The sequence below is a fragment of the Ammospiza nelsoni genome, chromosome 1 (genome assembly GCF_027579445.1).
Source record: "Ammospiza nelsoni isolate bAmmNel1 chromosome 1, bAmmNel1.pri, whole genome shotgun sequence".
Classification (NCBI taxonomy): Eukaryota; Metazoa; Chordata; class Aves; order Passeriformes; family Passerellidae; genus Ammospiza; species Ammospiza nelsoni.
The window spans coordinates 8,558,140-8,585,694 of record NC_080633.1 but is presented as its reverse complement, the minus strand read 5'-3'; the positions used below and the strand labels follow the sequence as shown (position 1 = coordinate 8,585,694).

General features: G+C 44.2%; 1 protein-coding gene across 2 annotated transcripts; it reads right to left on the bottom strand.

The window, feature by feature from the left end:
* Positions 1 to 869: 869 nt before the first annotated feature.
* On the bottom strand, positions 870 to 11,253 carry INSIG1 (insulin induced gene 1). Of its 2 annotated transcripts, none has more exons than XM_059468996.1 (6): positions 11,199 to 11,253; positions 10,410 to 10,822; positions 7,666 to 7,790; positions 6,430 to 6,596; positions 5,788 to 5,887; positions 870 to 3,129 (listed from the first exon to the last, which is right to left on the bottom strand). In XM_059468996.1, exons 2-6 carry the CDS (start codon positions 10,804 to 10,806, stop codon positions 3,100 to 3,102), a joined length of 819 nt encoding a protein of 272 aa, XP_059324979.1. In that variant the 5' UTR covers positions 10,807 to 10,822; positions 11,199 to 11,253; the 3' UTR covers positions 870 to 3,099. The 2 variants fall into 2 exon arrangements, with proteins under 2 accessions (XP_059324979.1, XP_059324973.1); XM_059468990.1 differs by lacking the exon at positions 11,199 to 11,253 and adding an exon at positions 11,071 to 11,193.
* Positions 11,254 to 27,555: the final 16,302 nt, after the last annotated feature.

Here is a 27,555-nt window from a genome sequence, read left to right as displayed (position 1 = left end):
TAGTTCTCCAAGACCAGGCTGTGTCTCACAACATTTATATATATATGTATGTATGTATATATATATATATATATGTATATATATATATGTGCGTATTCACATACATAAAAACATGTATTTAATTCCTTTTCACAAAATTTGAGTGCAATTTCAGGGAAATCAATGTACCTGGAGAACATGGACCATCAGATTGGAGCTGATAACACCTCCTCAGCTGCTACACTGAAGTTAAACACAGGCTATTCAAGCTAAAATAGTTAAGAAATTTTAAGTTAAGAAAGGCAGTTAACCTGCCTAATGAAGGTTTCTTCAGCTAAGCAACTGAAAATTGACCAAAAAGTCATTCTACATTTCCACTGAAAATGCAGCAACTTCTAGAAGTCTAAAATAGGCATTTAAGTGCAGTAAAATTGAAGACTTTTGGTCTAAATTTGTGAGCTGCTATTAGAGCTGCTTACACTTAGCAGCTCATTCTTAGCTTGCACTCTTCAAGAGCTTCAGACTTCAGTAACCACTGCTGCACACAACCAAACCACAGCAGGAATTTGCATGCTTACCCTGCCCCCTCCATATTTTGTTTCAGATTATGAATTTCAGCATTTTGGAAGACAATGGCAGGAAGACTGTGTACTTTAAGGCACAAAACCATGACACACTTACTCTGCTTTCCTGCTATACAATAGCAAGGCTGTTTTTCTTCAACTGTACAACCCCTGCTGAAGCTGATCTTGCCAAGTTCAGTTTAGGATTTTTTTTTTTTTTTAAACCACTGCATATGCATGACTGAATATTTGTTATGCAACCATAACAACTGTCCTTTTCAAGAAAGATTCCTGCATAATGCCAGCACAGAGAGTCCAAGGCAAACATGGTTTGATCTTAAAACTTTAATAGTAAAAAAAGTGTAAAACCAAACACACCGCTGAAAACTTACCAGTAAGAATGAGAATTTAAGTGTTCAAATTCAGAATAGTGCAAATTTCCTTCACTCCCCTCCCCACCTCTTCCAAACTTAAATCACTTTGGTTAAGATACTCAGAAGTATTGGCAACAAACGAACTTTTGACTTATGTTTTTGGCTGTATTATTTCTAACAGGTACAGATTTAGTTTCAGTCTTTATAAATAAATCTGAGATACTTCTCTCTCAAATATCCATAGAGATCACTGCCAGCTTTACTCACATCTGGTTTCATAACATTTTGAAAAGGGTTTCAAGATGGTTACAAAGCTCTATCTCCAGCAAGGCAGCAGCTCCTTAAACAGTTGAGCTGAACCTGTCCCAATCTCTTCAAGTAGTTCTATAAAATTTCACTATTTAGGTTTTGAACATTTGAGGATGGATCTTATATCAATGCAATTACTTTTGATTTACACCAAAGTAAGGTTAGAATTGGGGTCTGCTCTGTAGTATAGACTTTGTGCTAAACTTTTGTTGCTAGCATTCCCTTAGAAGAGTGAAAAAAGCCAGAACAGAAACCTCACCTCAACTTCTGTTTTGATGGTTCAACCTTTAACTGAAGCCTCTAACTATAACTGAAGCCATGTAAGATTGGAAAAGAACACAACAAAAAAAAAAATTGCATAATACAAAAAGGCAAATCCATAAAAGTTTACAAGTACACCATAACCACAAAATTGGGAGTATTTCTAAAAATTTGGGTTCAATGTAAGATACAACAAAACTAGCTTTACTAGTTAAATAAATTATTGCTCCATTTGACTCCATGCAGCATTGAAATGAACTCAGAACCCTTTTCTCTTGAATCTCTCATAAGAAATGATCGATATTGAAGAGAACTCGAGGCTCAGACTTACTGTACATTGCACTTCAACTTTTAAGACCTAATACTTGCTATTTAGGTCTCCTGTGGCCTAAGCTATCAAATGAATACGTTGTGCTCACCAGAACTATGTATTAAGAAACACCAAATGTTTAATGTAGTGACATAAGCACTTTTTGTTTTTAAGAAGGCAATCACAGATTGCAAGTTCTATAGGGTTGTGTAAAAACAAGTAGTGATCTCTTTCAGAAACTGAACTGAGAACACAAGCTGTTTGCTGTTCTTCACATACAGTTTAAATCACATTTGAGGCCCAATTCTGTTTCTCATCATTTCAGTCCAAACACAGATTCAAAGGACAGCTCTAGGAGGAAATGACAAATCAAAGAACTTGGAGGCACGTGCTAAATGGCCAAGCACTGACATGGAATGCATGGTTTTTCAGTGACATCAGACATTTGAGATATTTAAGATGTCCTTTGGTGAGACACTGAAGCAAGGTCTATTATTAAGCAGGCACAGTCACACACACAGAGATTTCTTACTGAATTGTGGCCAGAGCTTGATTCTTGCAAATCTAACTGCAAGCCTCAGGAGTAATGAAATTTCCAGTTGGAATCTCTTGATAAAGGTTCACATTTGAACAAGATTGTCTCCTGTGCTTACTTCTCATACTGAAGTAATTTAGAAATTCCAAACTAGGGCTTTCAACCTGTCATCCCCAAACCCTCTCCACCGTCAAAGACAGAAACTTAATGCAGCATTACAAGAAAGGGCATGATTCCTTCATAAGACTCCTAAAAGCATTAGTGCAATGCCTTTAATCTGTTTTGATCACTCTTATTTTTAAATAACCCTATTTTTTAAAGACTTGGATAAATACTATTCCTATTGAACCTTACTTCATCATTGTTAAGCACCATCGATCTACTTCCTTTGGGCACTGATACAAGAGCTTGTAATTAAATTTCAGTTTCAAGGCTTTAAAACATGGCAGCTGATTCAATAACTTACAGTGGAATCTAATACTTGGAAAACTGCCACTTAGCCTGAACAGTTGTATGCACTTGGTGTTAAACTCTTCCAGAGAACAGCCATATGCAAATGCTTATGTGGTAAATTGGGGTAAGATTTCAAGATAAGCAGTTAATTTCACTTGGCTACTCTAAGAGTGGATAAATTTTTTTCCCCCACAAGTCATTTGTGCAGTGAGCCCATAAAGAGATTATTTCTTCTAAATAATCTTCAATTTTAGAAAGGAACACATCTTCATAAAGTTGCTTTCACACTGGCACCGGGTATTCTTCTTCAAAGGCTTAGTCATTGTGTGGTTTCTCTGGAATACCCTATGGATAAAAACCATCAAACACGTTAGGTTTTAATGCCATCTGATAAGTGACTACATTATGCAGTATTTTCAATTATTAAATAGTAAAGTAACTCCAGTTAGGCTGGCAATGACCTAGAGAGCATGGCTTATTTTAAAAGCTTAACAAGGACGTGCTCCCTAACTGTGGACAAAAAAAAAAATCACTATGGGTGTTTGTTGCCTCAATCAGTGCCTCTGAAAAATCCATCTGCCAATTGCATTTCTTTCTATAAGACTTTGTTATCTCTCCTCTCTATCTCAGTTTATTTCTTAGCAGAAGGCACTCAATGCTTCATTTAACTGACATTAATTCAGTTTAAACAGCCCTTTTTCAAACCGCCTTTAACCACAAGCTACTTCATTTTCCAGTCAAAGCCTGGTATCAGAGACTTACTCATTTCTTCCTAACTCTCTTTTCTAGTATGGAATGCAGCAATATGTCACTACAAGATATTTAACCCATTTTTCTTTGAAACAAAGCTTGTAACTTGTTATCTTTCTGAGGTCAAAATGCAAATATATTTTCAAGTACTGAATGCATTCTCAGTTCTCCAGCCTCTAGCACTAGTACACAATAGATATTTGTGAGGCCCAAGTTCTGAATACCACACTAATTTGTCAGATGCTGAGAAAGATGGTTACAGCTCAAAAATGAAGTGTTGCCACCCACTTAACCCAGCTGATGAGCACTGACTGAGCAACTCTAGGTGTCAGAATGAGCAGAAAGAACTGATGGCAGCAGCAGCATCTTCACATCTTCTTTTGCTATAAAACCTACTAAAAGAAAACACTGGACTTCATCCTCAAGCTGGTGGCAAAGAAATCCCAACAAGCCAAACAAAACCCCAAAGTCTCTGCTAACAGCAAGTCTGCTGAAAGGTCACACTACACTTTGGGAGCTCCCTTGAAATCCAGTGACTGGAAAGCAGCAAGGATCTCCCAGCTAACATTTATCAGCATGGGAGGAGAGGTCTCAGGGACACTTTTCATTTCACTTTTCATTTCTAACTGGAAAATCTAGACAGGGGCTGAGGAAGAAGCAAAGCAACTTTACTTCATTAATTTCCACAGGTGCCCCCTTCTACTCTGGAAATATCTGTCACATGCATCAAACAGCTCAGGGGCTGCAGCACAATATAGCCAGAGAAATAACTGTTTAATTCAAGTATGGGTTAAAAAATTGCTACATTCCATCTTCCTGCCACAACCACAATGGCTGACAAAACAGACTGGGACTGCTGAATTACCTCTATAGAAGAAAGATGAAGAAAGATGTGGTTGACTGGATTACAGACTCTACTTCTTGGGAATTCCAGCACACAGTGCTACACAATGACTTGTAGAAGTCTTCCTATGAAAATGCTGCACTTCCCCAAATTTTCCCTGACTAAGTAATGGCAATGTAAAACACATGAGAACACACCTCTAAATAACCAGAATGAAAAACTCTGCATTGCCAACTTTCCACTTTCTTTATAAGAAAGATGACAAGATTGACAGGAAAGCGGCAGGCAGGTTCCAGGCTGATTTTAACTACACTCAGGTGAGATGAATAGTAAAGGAAAAAAGTTCTATGTGTCTAAATTCATTTTAGCTCTTTCTATAAGGCTGCCTTCCTTTGCTTTCTAACAGGAGCAGCAGAGCAACTGGAAAGCACTGTGTGAAATACAGAACTGTAGCATAAAACCAACTATAATTTTATTTTGAGACTCTGCTGCAATACCAAAGCTTCAACAGAATTCAGTTAATGTATGGTTTCCACTTGATGTGAGTGGCAAATTTAAAAAGAGAAATTATGCTGCCTCTTCCCTCCATACATGTAGTCCTAAATAAACCCAAATGCTGATTGCATGCATCAGTGAGATTTGAAAGGGGAGTGGTGAACTTGTGGTTTAAAAATCCTCAAATGCCCTCCAGTAAAAATTGAAGGCACCTAAACCACAGCAGCCTTACGAAAGTTAACTTGAAGGGTGTTTTCCAGGATACAGGACTTGCATAGCAAGGAAGACAGAAGTTAAATCAACATAATATTAATTATTATTATCCATCAGTGTCAGAACACCTTTCACAACCAAGCCTTAGGCTGATGTGCAAACACACAGCCACGTTTACTCTTCAGTGTGCCACAAGGAAATAATTCCTTAAGAACCTGGCAAACAAGACAGCAATTTATATTATCCTTTTATATATGGAGTGATACTTGAATCATGTCTGAAGTAACCAGCAAGAGAATATTTGATTTTGGAGCAGTGGAATTTGATGCTATATAGGGACATTTCCCTATATATACTTTTGTGCATGAATAATTAGAGAAAGCCCAGCAGTGTCTCAGTTCTCCAGCTACCCTAAATGTTAATTATAAATACTGATGGAGCAGGAGCAATGTACTGATTCCAGTCTTATTTTGGCTGCCACTGGAAAAAGTTAAATACAAAAGACATTCAAACACTTACTAAGACAATACCCACTCTACTGGCAACACAGGTTGTCTGCTTACAGCTCAGCTCTTAGGAATACATCTATTTAACTCTGACAGTTTGTGAGTCATACCCTTCAAGGCATAGTTTATTCTTGGACTAACAACAATGGAAGGCATTTGGATTGTTAAGGAAACTACTAATTATGCAGTAATTACCATAGCCAGCTGGCGTCCTATGTTTCCTACAGTCACACCTCCTGAGAAAAATATACATGGAAGCCAAGAACGAATGTAAAGGAAATCTGGGGATGTATACCTAGTGAAGAAAAGGGAACAAGTTAGAAAGTTAGAGACAAGTAATTTTCATCATCTTACATGCTCTTAACCAGATGCTACAGAACTCTCTCCCCTGGGCTTAAACAAAAAACAAAACAAAAAAAAACCCCAAAACCCCCCCCCCCCAAAAAAAAAAAAAACAAAACCCAAAAAAAGGCAGTAACAGTGGGGATAGAAACTCTTAATTTGGGAGACCAAATCAAGTCTGTAAACTTCACAAGCTTCTAAATGCCCTTGTTCTAGCCAGTAAAGTTTAGAAATTCACTCTGCTGAGAGCCAGCAGAAGTTCAGTTTTCTGAGGTGTTACCATTTCACCACACATCCCAATCCCAGTGCTCCCCACCTTCCACCCACAGTTCACAGTCTGGGCATTTGGAACAACTGGACCACTACCTTACACAAACAAAAACATCTTCTTACAAAAATGTGCTAAAGATATTAACAACTAAATTCCAGTTCATGTGCACCCATGCTTTTAGTTAAGACAAGAGAATTGAAATAGTATTTTAGCAGCTAACTTACTGATAAACACCATTATATACAAGAAACTGGGTTATCAGTGTTGCTACAAAGGCTATTGTTATTCCAAGTCCGAGACCACTTCTTGAACGATCAAATGTCCACCAAAGCCCCAGTGATAAGGCTGCCAGAGTCAGGGACAGCTGGATGTTGTTTGCAAAATCTAATTTCTGGAAAAAGATGTTAAGGACAGTGCTTTTTAAGTCTGTAGACATCCTGTGGCCAAAACGGAACAAGCGAGCACAACTCTCTGTCTTTAAACACAATACATTTTAGGATTTGGTTTTCAGACCTGCCAAGCAATCATAGCCCTTGTTAACTCTGACTGGAGCATGACTGCAAAGTCAACATCAATTTTTGTCACACTGAGCATCTAGAGAATAGGCTACATTTTGAAACATTTAACTTTGATGGATTTTTGTCTCAAGTAACCTAAGTGAGCCGGATTACCCAGGTTTTCTGCTCACGCCACCATATTTTTAATATAAAGAACACTTTTATTTTGTGCTTCTCACTAGCACATCACTAGTTAGTTGTGTTAACTTTTAGATGTAGACAAGATGTAGATTAAAACAACACAGCTTACACTGTTATGCTTGCAGTTATAGAAGACATACCTCAATATCAGTGAGCTGTGTTACACATCTTACAGTAGCCACTGCAGCCTACAGCAGGTCTCACAGTGATATATGGTCTCTTCAAGCCAGTCTTATAAGCTCTTGGAGATTTACATCCCACCCAAGATAGCTCAGCTACCTTAGAAGGCATAAATTCAGGTGGATGGCTTCTGTGGCAGCATTGGAAACAGAAAGTTTTAATAAAAGGCAAAGTAACAAAATTCTTTACAGAGAAAACCCAAAGCCGGGTGCAAGAGGTTCTTGCTCTTGGTAAAACACCCCACAAAAGCCATTGGTTCCTTTGCTCTCTTCTTTTTCTAGTGAATTGCTTAGGCAGGACTTTTTGGCTCCTATCCAATTTGCTATCCTTAAGTTTGAGGTGAAGCCCCTCAGGTCCTATGAGGAGCCTTTTTTGCCTCATTGAGGAGAGAAACTTCTGGGCTTTTTTTTCCTGTTTTAGGAGAGAAAGGAGAGTTTTGTCACTCCGTCAACAGGGGGCACATTCCTATATCGCAGACCTTCTCTTCCAGCAGCACCACCCTTATCTTGGCAATCCTCCCCCAGACCCCAGAGAGTGGCAGAGCCAGTCTGCTGAGCCCAGAGCAAGCCTACTGAAGGATACAGCACTGGCGTGGTTGATGCCCACGAAGACGGCGATGCAGCGCATGACGCTGGCCCACTCCCGCTTGAACTTGTGGGGCTCCCCGAGGTGGCTGTCGATGCAGGGGTACAGCAGGCCAACCACAGCTGCAAGAGAAGGAACAACACTTGCACCAGCTGCCAGGCAAGGATTACTCCAATATTGCTAAATATTAGCTTGGCATGAAAGTGCTTGAGAAAGCAGTGAGGTGCTGATCACACTGCTGTAAGCCTGATGAGAAAAACACAATTATCACCTGCCTTTTCTACTTTAAAGAAGTAAAAGCCCAGCTCTTTGAACCTTTAAATATATATTGCATTGTTAAGGTTATCTGACTTGAAGCTCCTTTTGTTTAAAGAGATTTGTCACTTGACATCCTGAGCAAAGGCTTGTACCAATAAAAGCAAAGCACAATAAAAGCTTTGCCAGGAGTGGAATCTGTGTTCATTGCTCACGTGCAGGGCTGACATCTTTATGAACATGATTCATCAGCTGTGAATCAGGCCCTGAATTAAATATTTGCATGGACTTAAAAGTTTATTAGCAGAGCTGCTTTCTCTCCTTCTGCTGGGCTGTAAGTCAGCCCAGGGCTCCTGTCCATGTCAGATGGATTTTGATACCAAACAGAAGCAGAGATAAACTAAAACAAGCAGCTGCCATCAGTCTATTTATATCAGGGGAAAATAGATACTCACACAATTAACCAGACAAAGTTTTTATCTCTATAAAGCATTTTTCAGCCTTTATCAGTCTGAAAGTTGATAGAAGAAAAACATTGGGTAGTGTTAGCTCAGTTGCTGGCAAGAATACCAGAGTTTCATTCTTCTAAGGATTGCAACTCCCTGAGTTGTCACCAACTCCAGGGTTAGACATGCTGCTTTTACTGAGTGCAACTTCTATATTAATTAATTTCCTTTCCTGCTCTTTTTTTAATCCCTTAAACTCCTAAGTGTAAGAAATGCTATGTTAAGAAGGTTACAGAACATACTATTCCAAGACAGATGTGTTCTCAAACAGCTTCACTGCTCTGATGCCAGCTACCAGGACTCTTGCCTTATGGTAACAGCTAAATTCCAAAGTTTAATCCAACTGTGACAGGACTATGAGAATTCTCACTGGAGAATATCCCAGGCCAGCCTTTAATGAACCCTTAATGTTCATCCTTTAATGTTCATCCATTAATGAACACAGTTCATTATTAATTTGAGTTTACAGTTCATCATTCATACCCCCTTCACTGTGTGATACAAACAGACATCACATAACTGCATGAAACAAAAATATGCAGGAGTTGTTTGAAGTATTTTCAATGCAAATTAAAAACCATTACAATGGGTTTATTTCCTAAAATTTAACTTCTTTTTAATCCTCCAACCCTTCACCAAAACTTTGTCTAGACATGGACTGGGGGGTTATGAATGATAAACCACGAAGTATGTGCCAGCTGCTGTGACAGTCACACCATGGCCTGAGCCTTCTGTGCCCAGCAGTGGGCAAGGGACAGGCAGGTGACAGGCAGGGACAGCAGGCAGGGGCCAGGCAGGTGACAGGGCACAGTTAGGTGAGAGGAGCAGCAGGCAAGGTGCTGAGAGCAAGCAGGTGATGGGGGCAGCAGGCAAGGGGCAGGCAGGTGACAGGGGACAGACAGGTGACAGGGGCAAGGGATAACAAGAGGGCAGCTGGCAGGGGCAGTGGGCAAGGGGCACTGGTGACAGGGGTGGGGGCCAGGCCGGTCACTTTTTAAACTGATTATCATGCCCCATATATTGCCTGGTAGAACATCATCATGTTATTTTAAGTCACTGGATGATAGATAATAAATCATCTCACTTCTAGATTTTTTGGTAGGAGTAGCACAAGCACATTTGTACAACTGTCTTTGAGAACAAATTCAAAGCCTTAGCAATGAATTTATAGTAGAAGGGCTGGTGACAGGGCTCGGTTGGGGCCCGGGGTCAGGCCGGTGACAGGGCTCGGCTGGGGCTCTGTGGGGTCCGGGCCGGTGACAGGGCTCGGCTGGGGCTCTGTGGGGCCGGGCCGGTGACAGGGCTCTGTGGGGGCTCTGTGGGGTCCGGGCCGGTGACAGGGCTCTGTGGGGGCTCTGTGGGGCCCGGGCCGGTGACAGGGCTCGGCTGGGGCTCTGTGGGGCCCGGGCCGGTGACAGGGCTCTGTGGGGGCTCTGTGGGGTCCGGGCCGGTGACAGGGCTCTGTGGGGGCTCTGTGGGGCCGGGCCGGTGACAGGGCTCGGCTGGGGCTCTGTGGGGCCGGGCCGGTGACAGGGCCGCGCGCGCCGCCGCACGTGACTTCCTTGTTGTGGCCCAGCCCGTGGCCAGTCGCGGGCGCAGCCAATGGCGAGCGCCGCCCGCCACTCACCAGTTCGGCGGCAGCCAATGGGCGGCGGGGGGGGCGGGGCCGACACGCGGCGGAGCGGGGCGGGGGCAGCGCGGGAGCCCCGCGCGGGGCGGGCGGCACCGGGAGCGGCGGGAACGCCGCGGTCACCCCGAGCCCGAGCCCCGCTTCCAGCCAGGGACACCCCCCGATTCACCCGCGCACCGGCTCAAAACCGGCCCTGAGACACGCGGGGATGGAGCCGAGCTCGCATCACTCGCTGCCGGATGGGAATGCGGGGCTCCCGCGCGCACGGGTCACGCATTCAGCCCCACCGCCTCTCCTCCACGAGAGGATGAGGAAAAGCCCAAAATCACCGGTGGAGGTCAGCGACTCACCTGCTGCTGTGCCGCAGCACGGCGGCACCCACCAGGCGGAGGAGAAGAGAGTAGAAATCACTTCGTCAGGGAACAAAGTCACATTCCGCTGGATCTGCAGCAAGTTCAGCACCAGGGCCATGAAAGCACCCACGACGAAGAGCACCACGCTCCTCTGCACCAGGTGCTGACTCCAGTTCAAGGTGCTGCTGGTGCTGCTGGCGGTGCTGCTGGTGCTGGAGGTGCTGGGGCTGCGAGCTGCGCGACCCACCAGCGGCAGCGAGGGGCTCGGCACGGAGGAGCTCAGCATCTCGCCCACCTTGGCGGCCAGCCCCGCCGCCGTGCCCCCCAGCTGGCTCCTGTGCCTTCCTCTGGCACTGCCGGAACAGCTCCAGGCGCAGCTCTCCAACCTGGGCATTGGCTCCTCCGGACACCTGAAACACACGCACGGACGCACACGCTAGTAAAGCCCCCAGCAACGGGTCAGGCCGGCGCCTCCCTCCGCCGCATCCTCCAGCGCCGCCGGGGCTCTAGAGGCGCCGGGGGATGCGGGGTGATCCCGGGGCTGCTCCGCCTCGTCCCCACGGGAGGACACGGACCCCGGCCCGCGACCCCCGCGGGGGCAGGGCTCGCCCCCTACCCGGGCCCGTCCGTCTGTCCCCGCGTCCCGCCGCCCGCTCACCTCGGGATGGGCTGGGGGAGCTGCGCCGCTCCGCCGCCTCCCTACCGGCTGCGCTCCGCCAGCCCGCGCCCCGGGGAAGGTTTATAAACCCCGAGCCGCGGATGTCACGTTACCCGCCGCCGACCTACCCGCGGCCGCAGGCAGCGCCGGGCCCGCCGCTCCGCTCCGCTCCGCGCCGCCGCCCCGCCCGTCCCCGCCCGTCCCCTCCCCGCCGGGCGGCGCGAGCGCCGGGCGCGGGAGCCGCCGCGCCAGCCCCGGGCGGCCGCGGCCCCGCTCGGGTGAGGCGGCGCAGCCAATGGCGGGCGGGCGGCTGATATGACGTGCCGGACACACCACCCGCCTCCCGGGCCCGCCGCTCCGCCCGCAGCGCGGCGGCGGCGGCGGAAGGACCGGGCGGAACCGTGCGAGACCGTGCGGGGCCGTGCGGACGGGCGGGAGCGCGCCGGGAATGCGCGCCGCCCCCGGGCGGGAAGGGGAGGGCGGTGGAGGGATGGAGATGAGGACGATGGAGGGACGGAGATGAGGACGATGGAGGGATGGAGATGCGGGCCGTGGAGGGATGGAGATGAGGACGATGGAGGGATGGAGATGAGGGCCGTGGAGGGATGGAGATGAAGGCGATGGAGGGACGGAGATGAGGGCGGTGGAGGGATGGAGATGCTGGCCGTGGTGATGCTGTCATGGAATCAGAGAATGGTCAAGGTTCGACGAGACTTTTAAGGTCATCGTGTCCAACTGTGAACCCAAGTGACCCCGTAGCCTTTAAACTCTAAGCCATGTCACCCAGTGCCAGCTCCAAACGCCTCTTGAACACCTCCAGTGTCGGCATCTCTAGCTGGTCAGAGTGACCCTGAGAAAAGTTCCAAAGTCTGTTTTCCCAGCCTGGCGCTTGAAGAAAGAGTTAGGGCTCTTCATTTCTCATGTCCTGGGTCCTGACACTCCACCACCTCCCTGGGCAATCTATCCCAATGCCTGACCACCCTAAAAGTGATTTTTTTTTTTTGGTTTCTAACTATCTAATTTGAATCTCCACAGTGTCATTTTAAGGCCACGTGTTGGTGGCCTTTGCAGCCAAGCCCTTGTGTGCTTGCCCAGCCTGCTGCGTGTCGCTTTGGGAGATGGCAGTTAGTAACAGGGGAGGCTGTGGCGTCTCCTGAAGACGAAGGGATCGGTGATCTCTGTCATAATTCTAAAATGGTGTAAGGGGATCCTGCCAAGCCCGTGACTCCATGAGACAGTGGTGCCAAAGCCAGACGCTGTGTCAGCGAGCAGCCATGGGGTGAGCGGAGGATCTGAGGCTCCTGACTGGTCCCTGACAGCCTGAGCAGCTGCTCTGCCAGCCCTGGCAAAGCTCAGGTCACAATCCTCCCACATTAAAATAACAAAAAGCCAGTTAAACACAAGTTCACCCTCTGGACTCTGTGAGGGTTTGGGAAGAGGCCTGTCAGGGATGGTTGAGTGCGAGCTGTACATTATGGTAGAGTTCAGCACCAAAAAATGAGGACACGGAGCAGGACTCGGCTCCCAGGGTCCTTTTTGAGTCCCCAGTTCTCCAGGACATGTGGGAGGCTGGTGTATGCAGTAGGAATTGCTGGGCTTTGTGTTTATTAGCTGGCTTCAATGGACCAGCAGATCTTTTCACATGAGGTGTGCCATCATTACACTTGGGAGGAATATAGGACACAAGGGCTTCCCAAGTGATGGCACTGAGGATTTAAGGATAACTGTTACGTATTTAGGATAACTGTGCCTGTGATGGGCACAGTGATGGTCCAGGATCAGTGGTCAGTGGTGGTTCCAGTTGTCTTTCATTGATGTGTTAAATGTAGCAAATCAAATACATGAAATCAGTTGAAGATATGGAAAGAGGCAGGTCTTCTCTGCACATATAATGAGTGAAGTTAACCTGGGGTATGGCTGTCCCTTCTGATCTCTGCTCATTTCCAGCTGGGATGGAGAGAGTTAGCATAGCTGATCGTGCTGAGCAAAGTGCCTTTGGAAAATATGCTGGACAGATTGTTATTGCCACTGCTGGAAGTGACAGATGAGCCCAGAATTTTTCTCTTAATGCCAACTGGGATCACCCCACTAATGTCCTGCAGACTTTACTGCTGAACCAAGGTATTTGTGTACTGTACTCTGTACTTGGAATTGTAAATACTCAGTTTCTATTGCTATTTATTGTACTGAAACAGCTTTTGGTGTTACTTTAATATGCTAAAATTGTTTCGATTCTTCTGTCAGATTTTTTAAGACACAATATATTTCTCTTTCTTCATTTGTTTTTGGATTTTCCCTGACCCAGTTGGATCTGCTCAAAAAGTTTGAGTCAACTATTTTGAGAGAAAACAGCCTTGATATATTGTCAGCTTCTGATGGGTTCCTCTGCAGAAATGTTTGATTTGTTTCAGGAAATCACATGCAGACCTAACATTTCCCCTCATGGCAACTGTGTATGAGCTTTGAATTGACACAGACAATTTATCTGCATCCCCAGACCACTAAGGAACACCTTTGGCAGCTCTAAATAAGGGCTAGAGCTCATTCCCTGGGAAATACTCTTTCTTGGTGAATCACTCACGTTGAGATTTATCAACAGGACTGTGGATCCAAGATAAAATGATTGATCTTTATACAAAATCTCTTCCTGGACTTGGCTTATGGGAAACAAATATAATTCATCCTTGCTTGTGCTGCATCTCTACTTTATTTGAAAAAAAAAAAAATCTTAAATCTTTCTGTATTTAAATTCTCCCCCTGAATCTTGCTTATATTTTCAGTGTTTGGGCAGAGTTTACATTCCCTTGTGCTGCATCTGCTAGTTTTCCTTCCTGAAAGAACCTCTTAAGCAAATTTTTTTTATCCTATGTTTTTCCTTTCCTCATGGGTATGCCTCTTTCGCTACTTCCTGCAGAATATTTTATTTTAATATTTTATATGGGTTTTTTTTCATATTCATGATATCATGTGGTGGTGCCCTTCTTTCTTCCTGGTTTCTTTCAGACAACAGGGAACAACTTCTGAGAGAGTAAAACTTGCTGCAGCTTTTCCAAAACCAGCTGAATCAGTGCAAATCTAAACTATTCAATAACCTGTCCCTGAGCATATTTTCCCCAAAGTTACCCACTTAGAATAAAGGTTAAATGCCCCCTTTGTTCATGTTGCTTTACTGTCCTGTTGCTTTACATTTCTTTTTTGGAATCCTAAGGAAGGTTAGGCCTCAGCATGCTTTGATTAATGCCTGAAATTTTATGCTTAACAGTTATTTCTGGAAAGAAGCTCTCACATGTCTTTGTAAGATTAATGACATCGTTATTTTTATCCCATCCCTTAGCAAAGGCAGCAGAATCTCTAAGTACTCAGCATTGCTGCTCATTACATAAATAAATAATTTCACCTGTTCTTTCACACTTTCTGTGTTAAATTCTGCAATGTTCTGGAATCTGACAATGTGCTTGCACTCACGAGCACTGTCTCATGGGCCTCTTGTGTGGGAAGCTTAGGATACTTGGACAATTTATTTTTCTCCCTACTTAAACTAGATCAAAACATGAGCTGTCTGCTGATATAAGCTCAGAAGGCAGTGGTGGAGAATCACAGAGCAAGGCCTGATTTATGGGTAAAACTGCTCTCCCTCTGCTTCACTGGAGATTTTTTTGACTTTTTTCACCTTCAAGACTTTCTCCTATTGATACAGAGAATAGAAACCTTCCCAGTCATATGCTCAGCCTTAATCTCCTGTGTCTCCATAAAAGGATTTAGTGACATTCATTGTTTGATTCCCCATGCCAACCCTACGTACAAGAGTTCAAAAAATCTTTTGACATCAGTGGCAGTCTGTCTTCCTGAGTTCTTTGCTTTATCAGAGGTCTCCAGTGTAGTTGTGTGAATTCTCAGGAACCTGCAGCAAAGCCTGCAGATCATACAATCATAGAATGGTGTGGGTTGGAAGGGACCTTGAAGATCATCCTGCTCCAACCCCCTGCCATGGGCAGGGACACCTTCCTCTATCCCAGGCTGCTCAGAGCTCCATCCACCCTGTCCTTGAGCACTTCCAGGCATGGGACATTCACAAATTCCCTTGGCAACCTGTGCCAGGGTCTGACCACACTCACAACAAAGAATTTCTTCCTGCTATCTAATCTAAACCTGCTCTCAAGGGGAAGCCATTCCCCCTTGTCCTGTCACTCCAGGCTCTTGTGAAAAATCCCTCTCCATTTTTTTTGTGGGTTCCTTTCAGGTACTGGAAGGTGACAATTAGGTCACCTTGAAGGCTTCTCTTTTGCAGGCTGAGCAATCCCAATTCTCTCAGCCTTTCCTTGTAAGAGAGGTGCTCCATCCCTCTGATCATCTTGGTGGCCTCTCCCAGAGTTGCTCCATGTCCTTCCTGATCTGGGGACCCCAGATCTGGATGCAGCACTCCAGGTGGGGTCTCACCAGAACAGAGACAGCATCCTCTCCCTCTCCCTGCTGCCCTCGGTGCTTTGGATGCAGCCCAGGGCGTGGGTGTGAGTGAACATGGACAGGTCATGAACAGCTTCCCATCCACCAGCACCCCCAAATCCCTCTTGATCTGTTCCTCCTCCACCCTGGATTGTCACTAGCATGGCCCAAACCCAGATCAGCACGTTGCACTTGGCTTAGACCACAGGAGATTCCTGTGGGCCACTTCTCAAGTTCATCCAGGTGCTTCTTCAGGTGTGGCCACTGCACCAACCAGCTTGGTGTCATCTGTAAACTTGGTGAGGCTGCTCCAGTCCCTTTGTCTATATCATTAATGAACACATTAAATAACATTAATGAAGACATTAAATAAAGCTGGTCCCAGTGAGGACCCTGGAGGACACCAGACCCTGGAGGACACTGCTTGTCAGTGATGTCCTGGTTCCTTCTCAGAGGTCAGAACACCTGAGAAGGAAAAGGTGTATGCTGAGTTCTGCAGGGTGTTTCTGTGAGATTGCTCAAGCCCCAGGGCAGGAGCTCATTAAAAGCTGAAAGGAGAAGGACAGGGAGTGATTACAGGGTACAACAGGCAGGATGCAGAACGTACAGCTCTGAACAAGGCAAACTCCAGCCAGAACACTTCAGGCTTGTAAAACAAAGGGGGAAAACAAAGTGTGTTGGTGGTTAGTGTATAATAACGTGAGTCATCCACAGTGAGCAGAGCTTAAAAACTTGGCTGCTTTTACATAATCTGAGGGTGAGGAACAATAGTCGGAGTTTGAACATGGAAATTAAACCCTAAGATATCCAAACAAACCCCTGTCTTTGTGTGGTTAATAATATTGTAGTGGGCATGTGACAAATGTTAATGGAACATTTTTTGTTTAGTTGCCGATGTTTCTCTAGCTGCTTTTTCTTTTACCAGAACAAAACAGAAAGAACAATTCTATGCAGGCTGCTGTCTTCAAATGTCTATAAATCCATGTAACAACTATCATATAATTAGCCAGCCAACATCCCACATGCAGCTGTGGGCACTGACTCCCTGTCAATGAACCTCTGTCCTGACACAAAGGCAGTGCCTCTGCCTCGCTTTTGACTTCATTCATCAGCACAGTTCTGCATATTTATGTAGCAGAGAGTTCAGTGAGTTCATACTTGGTATTCAAAGTGGTGATTTAATCTAAACTTCATCATGAAAAAATGCTGTTTGTTGGTTATAATGCTGGAAAAGTTACTTCTTTGGTGATGACAGTAGGTTTGTGAGGCTGGCCTGAGCATCATTACTGAGGCAAGCTCTTCTAGCCAGGTGTGGTTAAAATTGTTGATACTCTAATCTTTCTATATTTCCATTTATACATGTATTTATACTATGTCCAGACCTTTAAACATATTGATTAGAAGTGATGCTTCCATATTTTTTTTTAACATTAGCTGTGATATAAAGAGCAGGGCACAATGGACCAGGTTTCCTTGAGGGTAAATTTATTGACTGTAATAACTTTTTAAAGGAGTAGCTAGTCAAGTGTCATCTGAGGGAGTGGCCTGTGTTTTATAATACTAGTCCAAGTCATGACAGAGACTAAAGATTAGACACTAAATGGATGAAATAAACAGAAATATCATGATAAACCACCAAACAATAGGAACATTTTATTTTAAATGCATTTATTTCTTGGTGGAAACATTTCTTGCATAAAGAAGAAGACTAGGTACATTTCTATCACCAGTCCTTGCATAACATTAGTCCTTTGCAGAAAGGCACCTCCAAGGTGTGTGTTCAGGAGAGCATGTCCATGGTTCATTTAAGATTAAATGATTTTCATTTGTTTGGGGACTTTGGACTCAGTCATTCCCACATAGGATAAAAAGGAACTTCCCTTAAGGATTGCATTGTGAACTGTCTTCCTCTTACATCCCTCTTCTTATGACACTTAATTCCAGCCCTTTTCCTCTGAGGTAGGCAGTCTCCCAGTTACTCTTGTCATATGTGCCTGAGGAAGATGCTTCTGGAATTCATATTTTCTAGTTTGTAGGGTTAAACATGAAACCCCCCAAAAGTGGTACTCCAGCTTACCTCAGGGTTTAGATTTCATGGTGTTTCATAGTGGGGGAGGCATGCAGTGACACTGTAGTTCATCTTGGAATGAGTGATTACAGAGGACAGGAAGGAGCTCTGCAGCATCCTCATTTTCCAAACTCTCCTCACTTTGTTGAGCAGAAGGACTGTTCCCACCTCAGAGGCTGCAGCCTCAATGTCTGATGGGGTGGGCAAGCTCTAAATCAGATCAGAACTCCTTGGGTCTGCCCTTTCCTTTCCCATCCTTCCCATGGCAATAACTATAAATAGAGCAGGAGTAGACTCAGTGTCACACACTCTGGTTGTGTCTGCACATCCTCACGTCCCTTCAACTCAGGAGCACAATGGCCAAGAGCTTTAGAGCTGCTCCTCTCATTTGGAAAACACTTTTTCCCACAGCTTTTCTCATTGGATGATTCTGCCCAATTCACACTGCTTTTAAAAAAAGAAAAAAAAAAGAAAAAAAAGAAGAAGCCTTTAAGACGTCTGTAGCTTATCTTAGAGGACAACATTATGACTACATGAAAGAGATCAGTGCCCAAGTACTGCCAGTGCCTCTTCCAGGCTACCATCCTGAAAATGTGAGAATGTGGAGCTAACCTACCTGTGATTTTTTCCCCGCATCATGCTGTTGAGATTTATATTCAGGGAGCTGGCTTGGGTTTGAGCAGGATAATGGGAAAATCTTTCCAGTGTAAAGCTGCCCGTACAAGCAGCAAGAGCAGTGCAGAGGAAAAGCACCAGAGAACCTGCACACGTGCTAGTGCATGATGTGGTGTGGAACTGCGGTTTACATGTAACTTCATGATTACACTGTAAATATTGCTGCTTTTCAGGCAAAATCCTAAGTTTCCCATGTCAGTGATTACATCAGTGCTCTGCAATGCAGCTCACTGTACCTTGGTGGGGAAAATTGCTGTCAGACATGGTTTCAGATTACCAAGCTGAACTTTAAGTTAAAAATGTGCAGCATATGGGAAGCCTACAACTTTGCCTGGAGAGATACTTTAGAAACTGCTGAAGCTAGGTTATGGTGAAAAATGTGTTTATGTAAAGCCAAACCCTTCAGCTTTTACTCATAAAAGGACAGACTTGTAATAATGAGATCAGGCCACTTGCATGCAAACTCAAAGGACTAATTAAGTGCCAAATTTGTTCTAGCTATACACTAATGTAACTCTTGCTATCACTGCACTGCAGGACTGGACCTTACACAGCAGCTTCAAATATGCCACTGTAAATTTTACTGTTTTTATAGGTACTAAAACAGATCAAATCAAATTCTAGGCAGACTTAACCTCATTAATGATCTGAGCTGGTGCTGCCAGCTTTATTTGCTTATTCAGGCATATTTTTGGATGTTGCTTGTGCAGAGTGCTGAAGAAGAAGTTCAGAACACATTGGGCAGCAATATCTTTGGTTCAGGATCATGCACTGTGCCCACTCTGCTCTGATTAATGCCTGTGATGGTGCTGAAGTTAGTAGCTGTTGCTTTTAGCTGTTGCCCTTGGACAGAGCAGGGGGAAATAGAATCTCCAGAGGCTGCTGAGATCCCAGTTTGTCTGGGCTGGCCTTGGGAGTGCCCATTTCTGTCCTCTGACTGTACCAAAAGCTTCTGCTTTCTTTATTTAGAGGGAAGGAAGGACAGACTCGAGCTGTGAGGTCAGAGGGCAGCTGTATGTCCCTACCCTGTTATCCTACAGAATGGTCTGTGGGTGTAGCACTCACCGGGTTTCACTGTTTGTCCAGGTGTGTTTGGGAATTGCCTCACAAAGTCAGGTGCTCGTGGCATTGGTAAAGATGAGGTTGGTGCCTTCACGGATGTTGCAGAGGCTGCAAGCTGTGATTGCAGGAAGATCCCAGGGCAGACAGGCATTAACCTCTTGGGTGTTACTGGGTAATAACATCCCACGTCCGGCAAGAGAGAAAAAACACCAGGAATAAAATCCAATAACCCTGTCAGAGAAAACACAAGAAACCAATATGTGGAAACCCAGGGCACTGGGAATATTTCCCTGTCTGCTCTGGGGTGCCCTGACACCCAGGGCAGCACTGACTTTGACCCTCATTCATGGAGAAAGTTTCCCAGACTTCAAGATAGACCAGAATCCACAAAAGTGTGAAATAAATTATAGAGAGTAGTGTAGGTGCATCACTTGGTGAGAAATTGAGGTTTTGGGATTTTTAGTATGTTGTGGATGGAAGCAAGATGGAGGGCACAGGGTGATGTCCTGGGTTTCTTCTTCATGCTTCTTCTTCCTTCATTTTCATGGGTTTGGGTGGCATTTTGTAATTGGGCAGAAAAGTCCACATTGCAGCTCTGTGGGATCAGTTATTGGGTTAAAAGGGAAAATAATCCAGGTGTCAGTTCTTAATTGGATAGTTTAGTCTTAAAAGACTTTGGAACAAGAGACTGTTGGCCATTTTGTGCCTTCTAATGAAAAGCTGCCAAACTCATGGTTGTGAGATTGTTTTACTGATAAGAAATAATAAACACCTGAGTCTGAACATGAACTACTGTCTCAAGTGCCTTCAATCCAGACTCAGAAAAACCAACGAGTGGTATCCCCGCACCAATACAAAACATCTCAAGCTGAATGGCTTTGTGTCCTGTCTGAGAAGCCAGAAAGTCTGTGCATCCCATCTGAGAAGCTCTTGGTCTTCTCATCAGCCAGCCTGGGCATCTGTTCAACTGAATTTGTATTTAATTTTCTCACATGCACTGGAGGAATCTCAGCTGTAAAAATCAGCCAGACAACTTCCCCTATGTCTGAATCAGCAGCACGAAGATTTGTGGTTATCAAAGAGAGCTTGCCCCTGATTTTTAACATTTAAGAATCTGCTGGTTTGTTGTTCCATGGTTAGCTGGTTGCCTGTGTTTGCATGCAGAAATCTGTTCTTGTGCTGTGTTGTTTCTCTGGAATGCTGTGAGCAGTTGTTTTTGTTTGTTCCTACTCAGGTGGAGCTGACTGTCTAATTGGGTAAATATTTGCAATGCCATACTTGCATGCACAGAAGACAAAGAGGGCTGGACTCCTGTTGACATAAAGGGCCTTTTACACCAGCCCAGCAATGTAAAGGCTTAAATAAAATTGATAAGTACAAAACCACTCCTTATGTTTAGCCCATATAAAGTGGATTTAATTTAACTGTCATGGCCATTTTTATTTCTAATTACAGATGGACTGTATTTTCCAACATGATTACAGCCATAAAGGGGTCATTCACTCTGCCTTATTCACTGATTGCAAGTTCAAAACTGTTGGACTTCACTGAGTGGCAGTTAGCCCTGTTAATAAAATGGTATTTTTACCAGAGTGCATTTGGATATCAAGGGTGAGTTTTCCACAGATGTAGAAATTGCCTAAGTGAGCATTAGTAGGTCCAAATACCTAAAGGTGTTTTGAAAATTGCAAGCTTGTGGTGCTCAGGGAAGGTGTGTTTGTATATATAAAATACATACCTTGCATAAACCTTATCGGGTGACTATTGCATATATAATCATTAGCTCCAAAGTACACTATAAATATCCACACACATAGATTCTAAAGATTTATCATTGAAGAGGCTATTAATAGGTAATTGAGCCTTTCTTTGAGCAAATGTTACTAAAAATGGTTGTGGCATGAGGAGAAGGGAACTTGAACTCCAAGCTGAGGTTTTGTGTAGACCTAGTTCAGCTTCTTTTTATTTGTCACAGCCTGGACCTTATTGGGAATGGATTTACTCTGGCTAGTCTTGAAAGACTTGCACAGTCTCATAGGGCCATTGCTTCACACACACCTGAACAGAAGTGTGTCTGTCTGTAGGACTAAGAAAAAAAACTTTAGTACATGAGGGTTTTATTTTATTAACAATTATTTGTCTTGTTTGAGCTTCTCACTATATTTCTTCAAGGTTCAGCTATTTATTCATGTCTTCAAAAAACAAACAAGGATAATTGAGAGTTTCACCTCCATAAGGCCAAGCTCTGATTCTCTTACACCACCTGGTATCTTGCTTAGTCATCAGTTCCACTGGGTTCACTGATACCAGCTGTGGTGCCAAAGCCTGTGATTAGCACGGTGCAGCCATCCCCTCCTCCACTCCTCCCCCTCCTTTTCTGCAAGTCACAGCTTTTTGTCTGCCTTTATGATGTGAGTATTAAGGCTCAGGTTGCCTCTGAGCAAGCACTGATTGACCAGGTGCTCAGCCATATCTCTGCTCCTGCAGAGTTCATCCCATTGCTCGTGGATGTCCCCACGTCACCATCCTGTGACCCAGGCAGCCCAGGTTGCCTGCAGGTTTTGGCTGTATCTGTTCCCTGGTCTAATCCCCTCCTGAACAGTGTGGAGAGTGAGGCAGGGCAGCTGAGGTCAGTGTGGAGCCTGCTGAGGTCAGTGTGCCCCTGCCTGTTCTGCCCTCCCTGTGTGTCCCAGTGCAGCTCACCACCCAGCCCTTCCACCAGGGATGTGCTCTGTAGTTTCCTGTGAGCTCACTCAGCCTGTTTTCGTGTCAAATGATGGCAAACTGACTATAAAGTTTCATGTTGTTGGCATCTTTTCACTTGCTGTTGTGGATTCCTGTAAGCTCACGTTGAGGATTCCCCTCAGTCACGCATAACTGGAGTTCATAAAAATACAAATGATTCTGTGTTTCTCCTTCTGTCCTCATTCTGAAAACATCTTGAACTTTATTTCATAGTAACCTTTATCCAGCTGTAAAAGTTTTTTAAAACTGTCCAGTGGTTTGAAAGGTATGGGACAAGTAGGAAAGTGAATATTAGTGAAGGCAGCAAGGCTGAAATAAAGCTCCTTTCATTAAGAAAACAGGTTGAAACCAGTAGCACTTCCCCAGTTGGATACTGGTGAGAGGGCAGGAGGTTTCATATTGATTGCTGTTGTAATGAGGTTGATTGCTCCTAGGATTGAAGAGATACCGGCTAGGTGCAGGGAGAAGATTGTGAGGTCAACTGAGGCTCCGGCGTACCGACAGTGATCCTTGTGATGTTGTGCTCACCAGTCCTATTCCTCTGCAGTGTTTTTCCTGTTCCTTATGTGTAAACAAACTGTAATCACAACACCCGGACACCCAGTCCTCATCTTCTGGCAGCCGCCCCTGGAAATTACTTCCTCCTTCAAGTCTTGCCTTTTCTCTGGGTCCTGCATTTAGGGAAACTGGTGATCTCTGTGTGACTATCCCAGGACGTTTCTCACTCTCCACCAGACCTTTTTCACACCAACACTGTGTTTTCTCAATACTTCCATTTGGTTTTGCTTGGAGTTTGGACAGAGCTTTCTAACCTGGATTTTATATGTATTTCCTTGACTGTCCTGTAAATGCTTATCTGAGCTGGACAGGAAGAACTTGTTCTGTTGTTTGGTCTGGGGATGTTACTGAAGACTCATTAAAGTAGCAGAGAAGCTTTCATGAGGCTGGGGAAGGAATGTTGTCATTTTGTGCTTCTGCTCATCTGCCTGGATGTGCTAAAGCAAAGGGTTGTCCATTCACAAGAGAAATTCTGTCATGAATGTCTGGTGTTAGGACTGGCAGCCAGTCAGAAATGTCTAACTGTCCAATGACTTTCCCCACAAGAAAAAGGTAAATTTGCACTTGAAATTTTCAATCACGTGTAAAGTCCGAATCTTGATTTGCTCAGGGAGGTCATTGACATTTAGCTTTGTATTAGGAAATACCCTTTACCAATAAATTTCAATGGGAAAAGCAAAAACTTGGGTTTGTTCCAAAAGATTCATTCATGAAAAAATCTGCTGAATGAAAAAAGGAAATCTACAATTTTTTTGAAGACTTTCTCTATCTGGAATGAATGTTTTAATCTAGGCTAAGTGTACATTTTACAGATAATTCAACTCAATTTTAATTCAACTGATGCAACACTGTAATAAATAATGTAAGAATTAGTGGCATGTCTTTAATGTTCTTGCCTGCATACCGTATCTGGATTCTCTGCAGGAATAAAGCCTGCTGTTATTTCATGTTGAAGGTGAAGTGTGTCCATCAATGTCTTTCCCAGGGTAACAGAGAGAACAAGGCTTGGGAGAAGGTTTGGCACACACACTCCTTGTGAGGAGCAAACTTGCACAGCAGCTTGTCTTTGACTCTTCCCAAGCAGTGGAGCGTGTCATTGCTTTTGCAATAAACCATTCCTCAGGAACAGATATAGACTGGCTGAAAAATAATTAAAAACTTAATTTTCTGTAATACTGTCCATCAAACAACTTTACTCAATCTTTTTGAAAGGCTGCTCTGCAGCATGGAAAAAAGACTGGCAGCAGTGCAAGAACAGGGAGTATTTATGACCAGTGGAAGCATGGTTGGCCTTTGCCCTAGAGAAATGGCTGGATGAGATCTTCTGCCTAAACCAAGCATTAATAAAATAATTTGGACCTAGGCTTGAGGTGATGACGTTTGGCAAAGCAGCTGCAAAGCTTTTTTTACTGCCCAGACTGATACTGACCTGCAGGGATGTGCCTAGGTTCTGTTGTGTGCAAACCCACAGCTGTGGATTTGATCAACCCTCTCTTTAGGCAAAACCTGAATTTTTACTGAGGTATAAAATTTGTAGATTAGGTCTTTTACAAAGATTTGGTCCCAATAGACAAAATCCTGTTGTATTTGTCTCCTGCAGTTGCTTTACAGTTTGTTGTGTAGCACCTCAAAGCTTTTTCCTCCTCTGGACAGCTGTTAGGGACAGATCCACTGACTCAACTGCTCAAGAGAACAACACCCAAAACTGGGTATCTTATTCCAAACTAGCACACATAAAAATTCTCTTCTTCCTAGGTCCACAGTTCCATTGGGTAGGTTTTCAACATATAACTAAAGACCAAGAGCAAATACAACAAACCCTGATATCAGTGTCACTAGTGACCTAGTCTGCTGGTAAACACAATTTTTTCCCCCCAAACTGCCTGAATCATAATTTTTCCAAAATTGTTTCCTATTTCCTGTCCTAATTGAGTCCATCTGATAATGCCAGCAGACATTATTTCATCTCCTGAGAAGACTGAAGAGGGGAGGATTCAGAGCTAGTGCAAATTCACTTTTCTCAAATTTCACTTTACCCATTAATCTGTGTCAAGTTATGCTGGGTGTGCTATTCTGAGAGACAGCTCAGGCTTCTTCATCTGTCACAGTAGCAATGCTTTGCTTTTCAAATCAGCAAACAAGAAGCCATGTCCTAAACAGACCTCTTCATTATCTTTTATGTTGGTTATTTTTGTGGGGTGTTTTTTTTCCCCTAACAAAAACATAAATATTTCTTTATCGCTGGTAATAATTAAAAGCTGTATTTTCCCTTGTAGATCATAAACTGAATGGAGAGCCTGCAGCCATTTGTGTGTCCCTTCAATGGGGAAATCAATTCTCAGTTATCTACGCTTGGCTTGTCTGGCTTGAGGATTAACCAGGCTGGGGATGCACTGACCTCAGTTCATTCACCACGGGCAAAGTTGACTTTGGAGCAGGAGACTCTATTGATCCCAGCAGTGCTGCCTGCACATCTGTCAGTTCCAGGGCTCCCTCCAGCTCATCAGCACATCATCTCTGTCACTCACAGCTGTGTGGAGGCCCCTCCACAGCCTCTGCAGGCTGCTGCCATGGCCAGTCCTGCAGCAGCAGGGGGATACGACACTTCCTTCCGCATTGACTTGGCATAAACTGAGTTTATTTATGCTCCTGGACCCACGGTGGCAGCCCCTCAGCTGTCAGAAGTTGAGGAAACAATCTTCTTTGCTCCTTAGATCACCAGCAGAGGAGACATTTCCAACTTTAAATAAACCAGTTTGTTACTAGTTAATTTAATTTATTTAGTACAGATCTGGGGGAGATGGATACACTGCGCTTGTAGGCAAGGCTGCTCTTTCTGAAACCTGGTCATGGCTACAGCAAGATCCTGTTCCAAGTGTTTCCCAGCAAAATGGTTTTCCTTTTCACCCTCAGCGCTTGAACTTGTATTTACTTGAAATAATTAGAAGGTGCTGAGTTTAGGTCTTAATGCAGGTCATCAGTTAAATTTTAAATATTTAGGTGTTTAAATAATAGACTCCTCATTGAAGTGATATCAACAAAAAGGATCTAATTTGTATTGTTTAATTGGAAAAAACATTGCAGATTTGTATTTGCCTTGTTATATCTATCTTTTATTATTGCAAAGAGATTCTGAATAGAGATGTTATCTCCTCTTTAGCTGTGCTCTTGCAATCTTGCAATTCGTCAAACCAGTAATTTATGTTTCTGTTGAAAGGAGATGAGAAGTAATTAACTCATGCATTGCATCCTTGTCTCTGTGGGCCTTTCATTTTCAGCAAGCATCTACACTAGCAGGTTATTTTTTTAAATTTCAGACTCTTCAAATCTCCTGAGCTTCCTCAGGAAGGCTAGCACTCTCAGCAGTGTCCTTGACGGCTTGATGCCTTGCAGAATTAAGTCCCAGGAGTCCAGTCCTGCATTGATGTCATTGGTCACATCCACACTGAACTTAGCCCAGCAATTGCAATCCTGGGGTAGCAGGGTTCTTTGTCCCACTGAATTACTGGCCCTGGTTCCCAGGACATTTCCTCACTCTGCCAGGCACATCCACAAGTTGTTGGCTTGCCTGTGTGTGCTGCTGGCAGCCTGCATTCCTGGATGACCTGTTTTTGCAAGAGTGACATGCCCGTGGCAGCAGCATTTTATTGGCCCTTGCTGGGCTGACACCACTGCAGTGAGAGTGCTCCTGGTCAGTGACACTGCAAGCCCTGGCTGAGCAAACTCACCTCCTGCCAGCTTTGCAGCAGCTTTTATGGCAGTCGCTTTCTAGCAGGAGAGGATGGGCTCATAAAGATGTGTTTTCCATTGACAGAACCAACTCCAAGGCTAACCAGAGAGCATGGCCAGTGTGGTGACAGAAATGAAGAGTTTCTGTGCAGAGCTCACCAATAAAGGAACCTGGACACCCTCCTCTTGTCCCACTGACCTGGTACTGAATCACATATAACTCATGGTTTCCTTTGTAGTTTCATCTTCCTCAGCTAAAATTGTAAGGGTGTGACAGATCAGCAGAGGTCAGGTGAGACTGGATGGAAGGGGAGGAGCTGCTCTCATTTAGATTTTTTTTCTCTGTAACAAAGTTGGTCACACCTCTAATAGCCAGACTCAGCTGTGTTTTCAGGTAATCTTAATAACAGGTTGCTAGAGTGCTTAGCTTGTTCAATCCATTCAGTAATTAGAGCTGGTGCTGAAGTCATAAAACTGAGTATGTAGTGAGATCTTAATGAACACAGTAATTGTCTGCAAGTACAGCTCTGTAGACCTTCCTCATGGATGGAGCAGTGCAGTCACCAAACAGGGCAGGTCCTTGTGGCAGCTGGGGACAAAACCTGAGCATTTAAGTGACCATCAGTGAGATCAGCAGTGCAGGGAAAGGAAATTAAAGCCAGCAGCGCTCCAGCTGGATTGGTTATTTTTCCAAGTCTCAAGGTGCTGAGAACTTTGTGTTTTTATTCAGTGTTAAGGCTGATACTGCCAGCAATATCCACATGCTGAGGCAATGTTTTTAATGACTCAGGGGAAGAAGCTGTCCACTGAATCACCAACATCCAAACCTGAAGAGCCCAACTGCTTTCTGTAAATCTGCATGTAATTAAGCAGAGTCTTGTTCTTTTCATTAGGCACAAAATAGCCATAGATGATGAGACACCACTTACATAACAGTTAAAATATTACTTGTTTTAGTTTTCTAGCCCAGAATCTGGAATGTATTTCAATGTGTTTTTTATAAGGACTGAGAAAAGGATAAAACAAATAACAAAGGATAAAACAAATAGAAAAGGATAAAACAAATAGAAGAAATGTATACCCTAAATATGAAAGCAACATTTCTGCTCATGAAATTCCTAAACCAGGTGTTGTTAGAAGCTGGAAAAATATTCTAGAGGGAACACCATGCAAGCTTGTGCTGTTCTTGACCCATTGGCTGTTGT

Excerpts from the sequence above, each read along its gene's own strand:
- INSIG1 (XM_059468996.1), bottom strand. The coding sequence starts at position 10,806 with ATGCCCAGGTTGGAGAGCTGCGCCTGGAGCTGTTCCGGCAGTGCCAGA. Across the intron at positions 6,597-7,665 it reads GCATCAACCACGCCAGTGCT|AAATTAGATTTTGCAAACAA; the intron begins GTATCCTTCAGT and ends ATCTTTTTCCAG. Across the intron at positions 5,888-6,429 it reads GTATATAATGGTGTTTATCA|GTATACATCCCCAGATTTCC; the intron begins GTAAGTTAGCTG and ends TTTCTTCACTAG.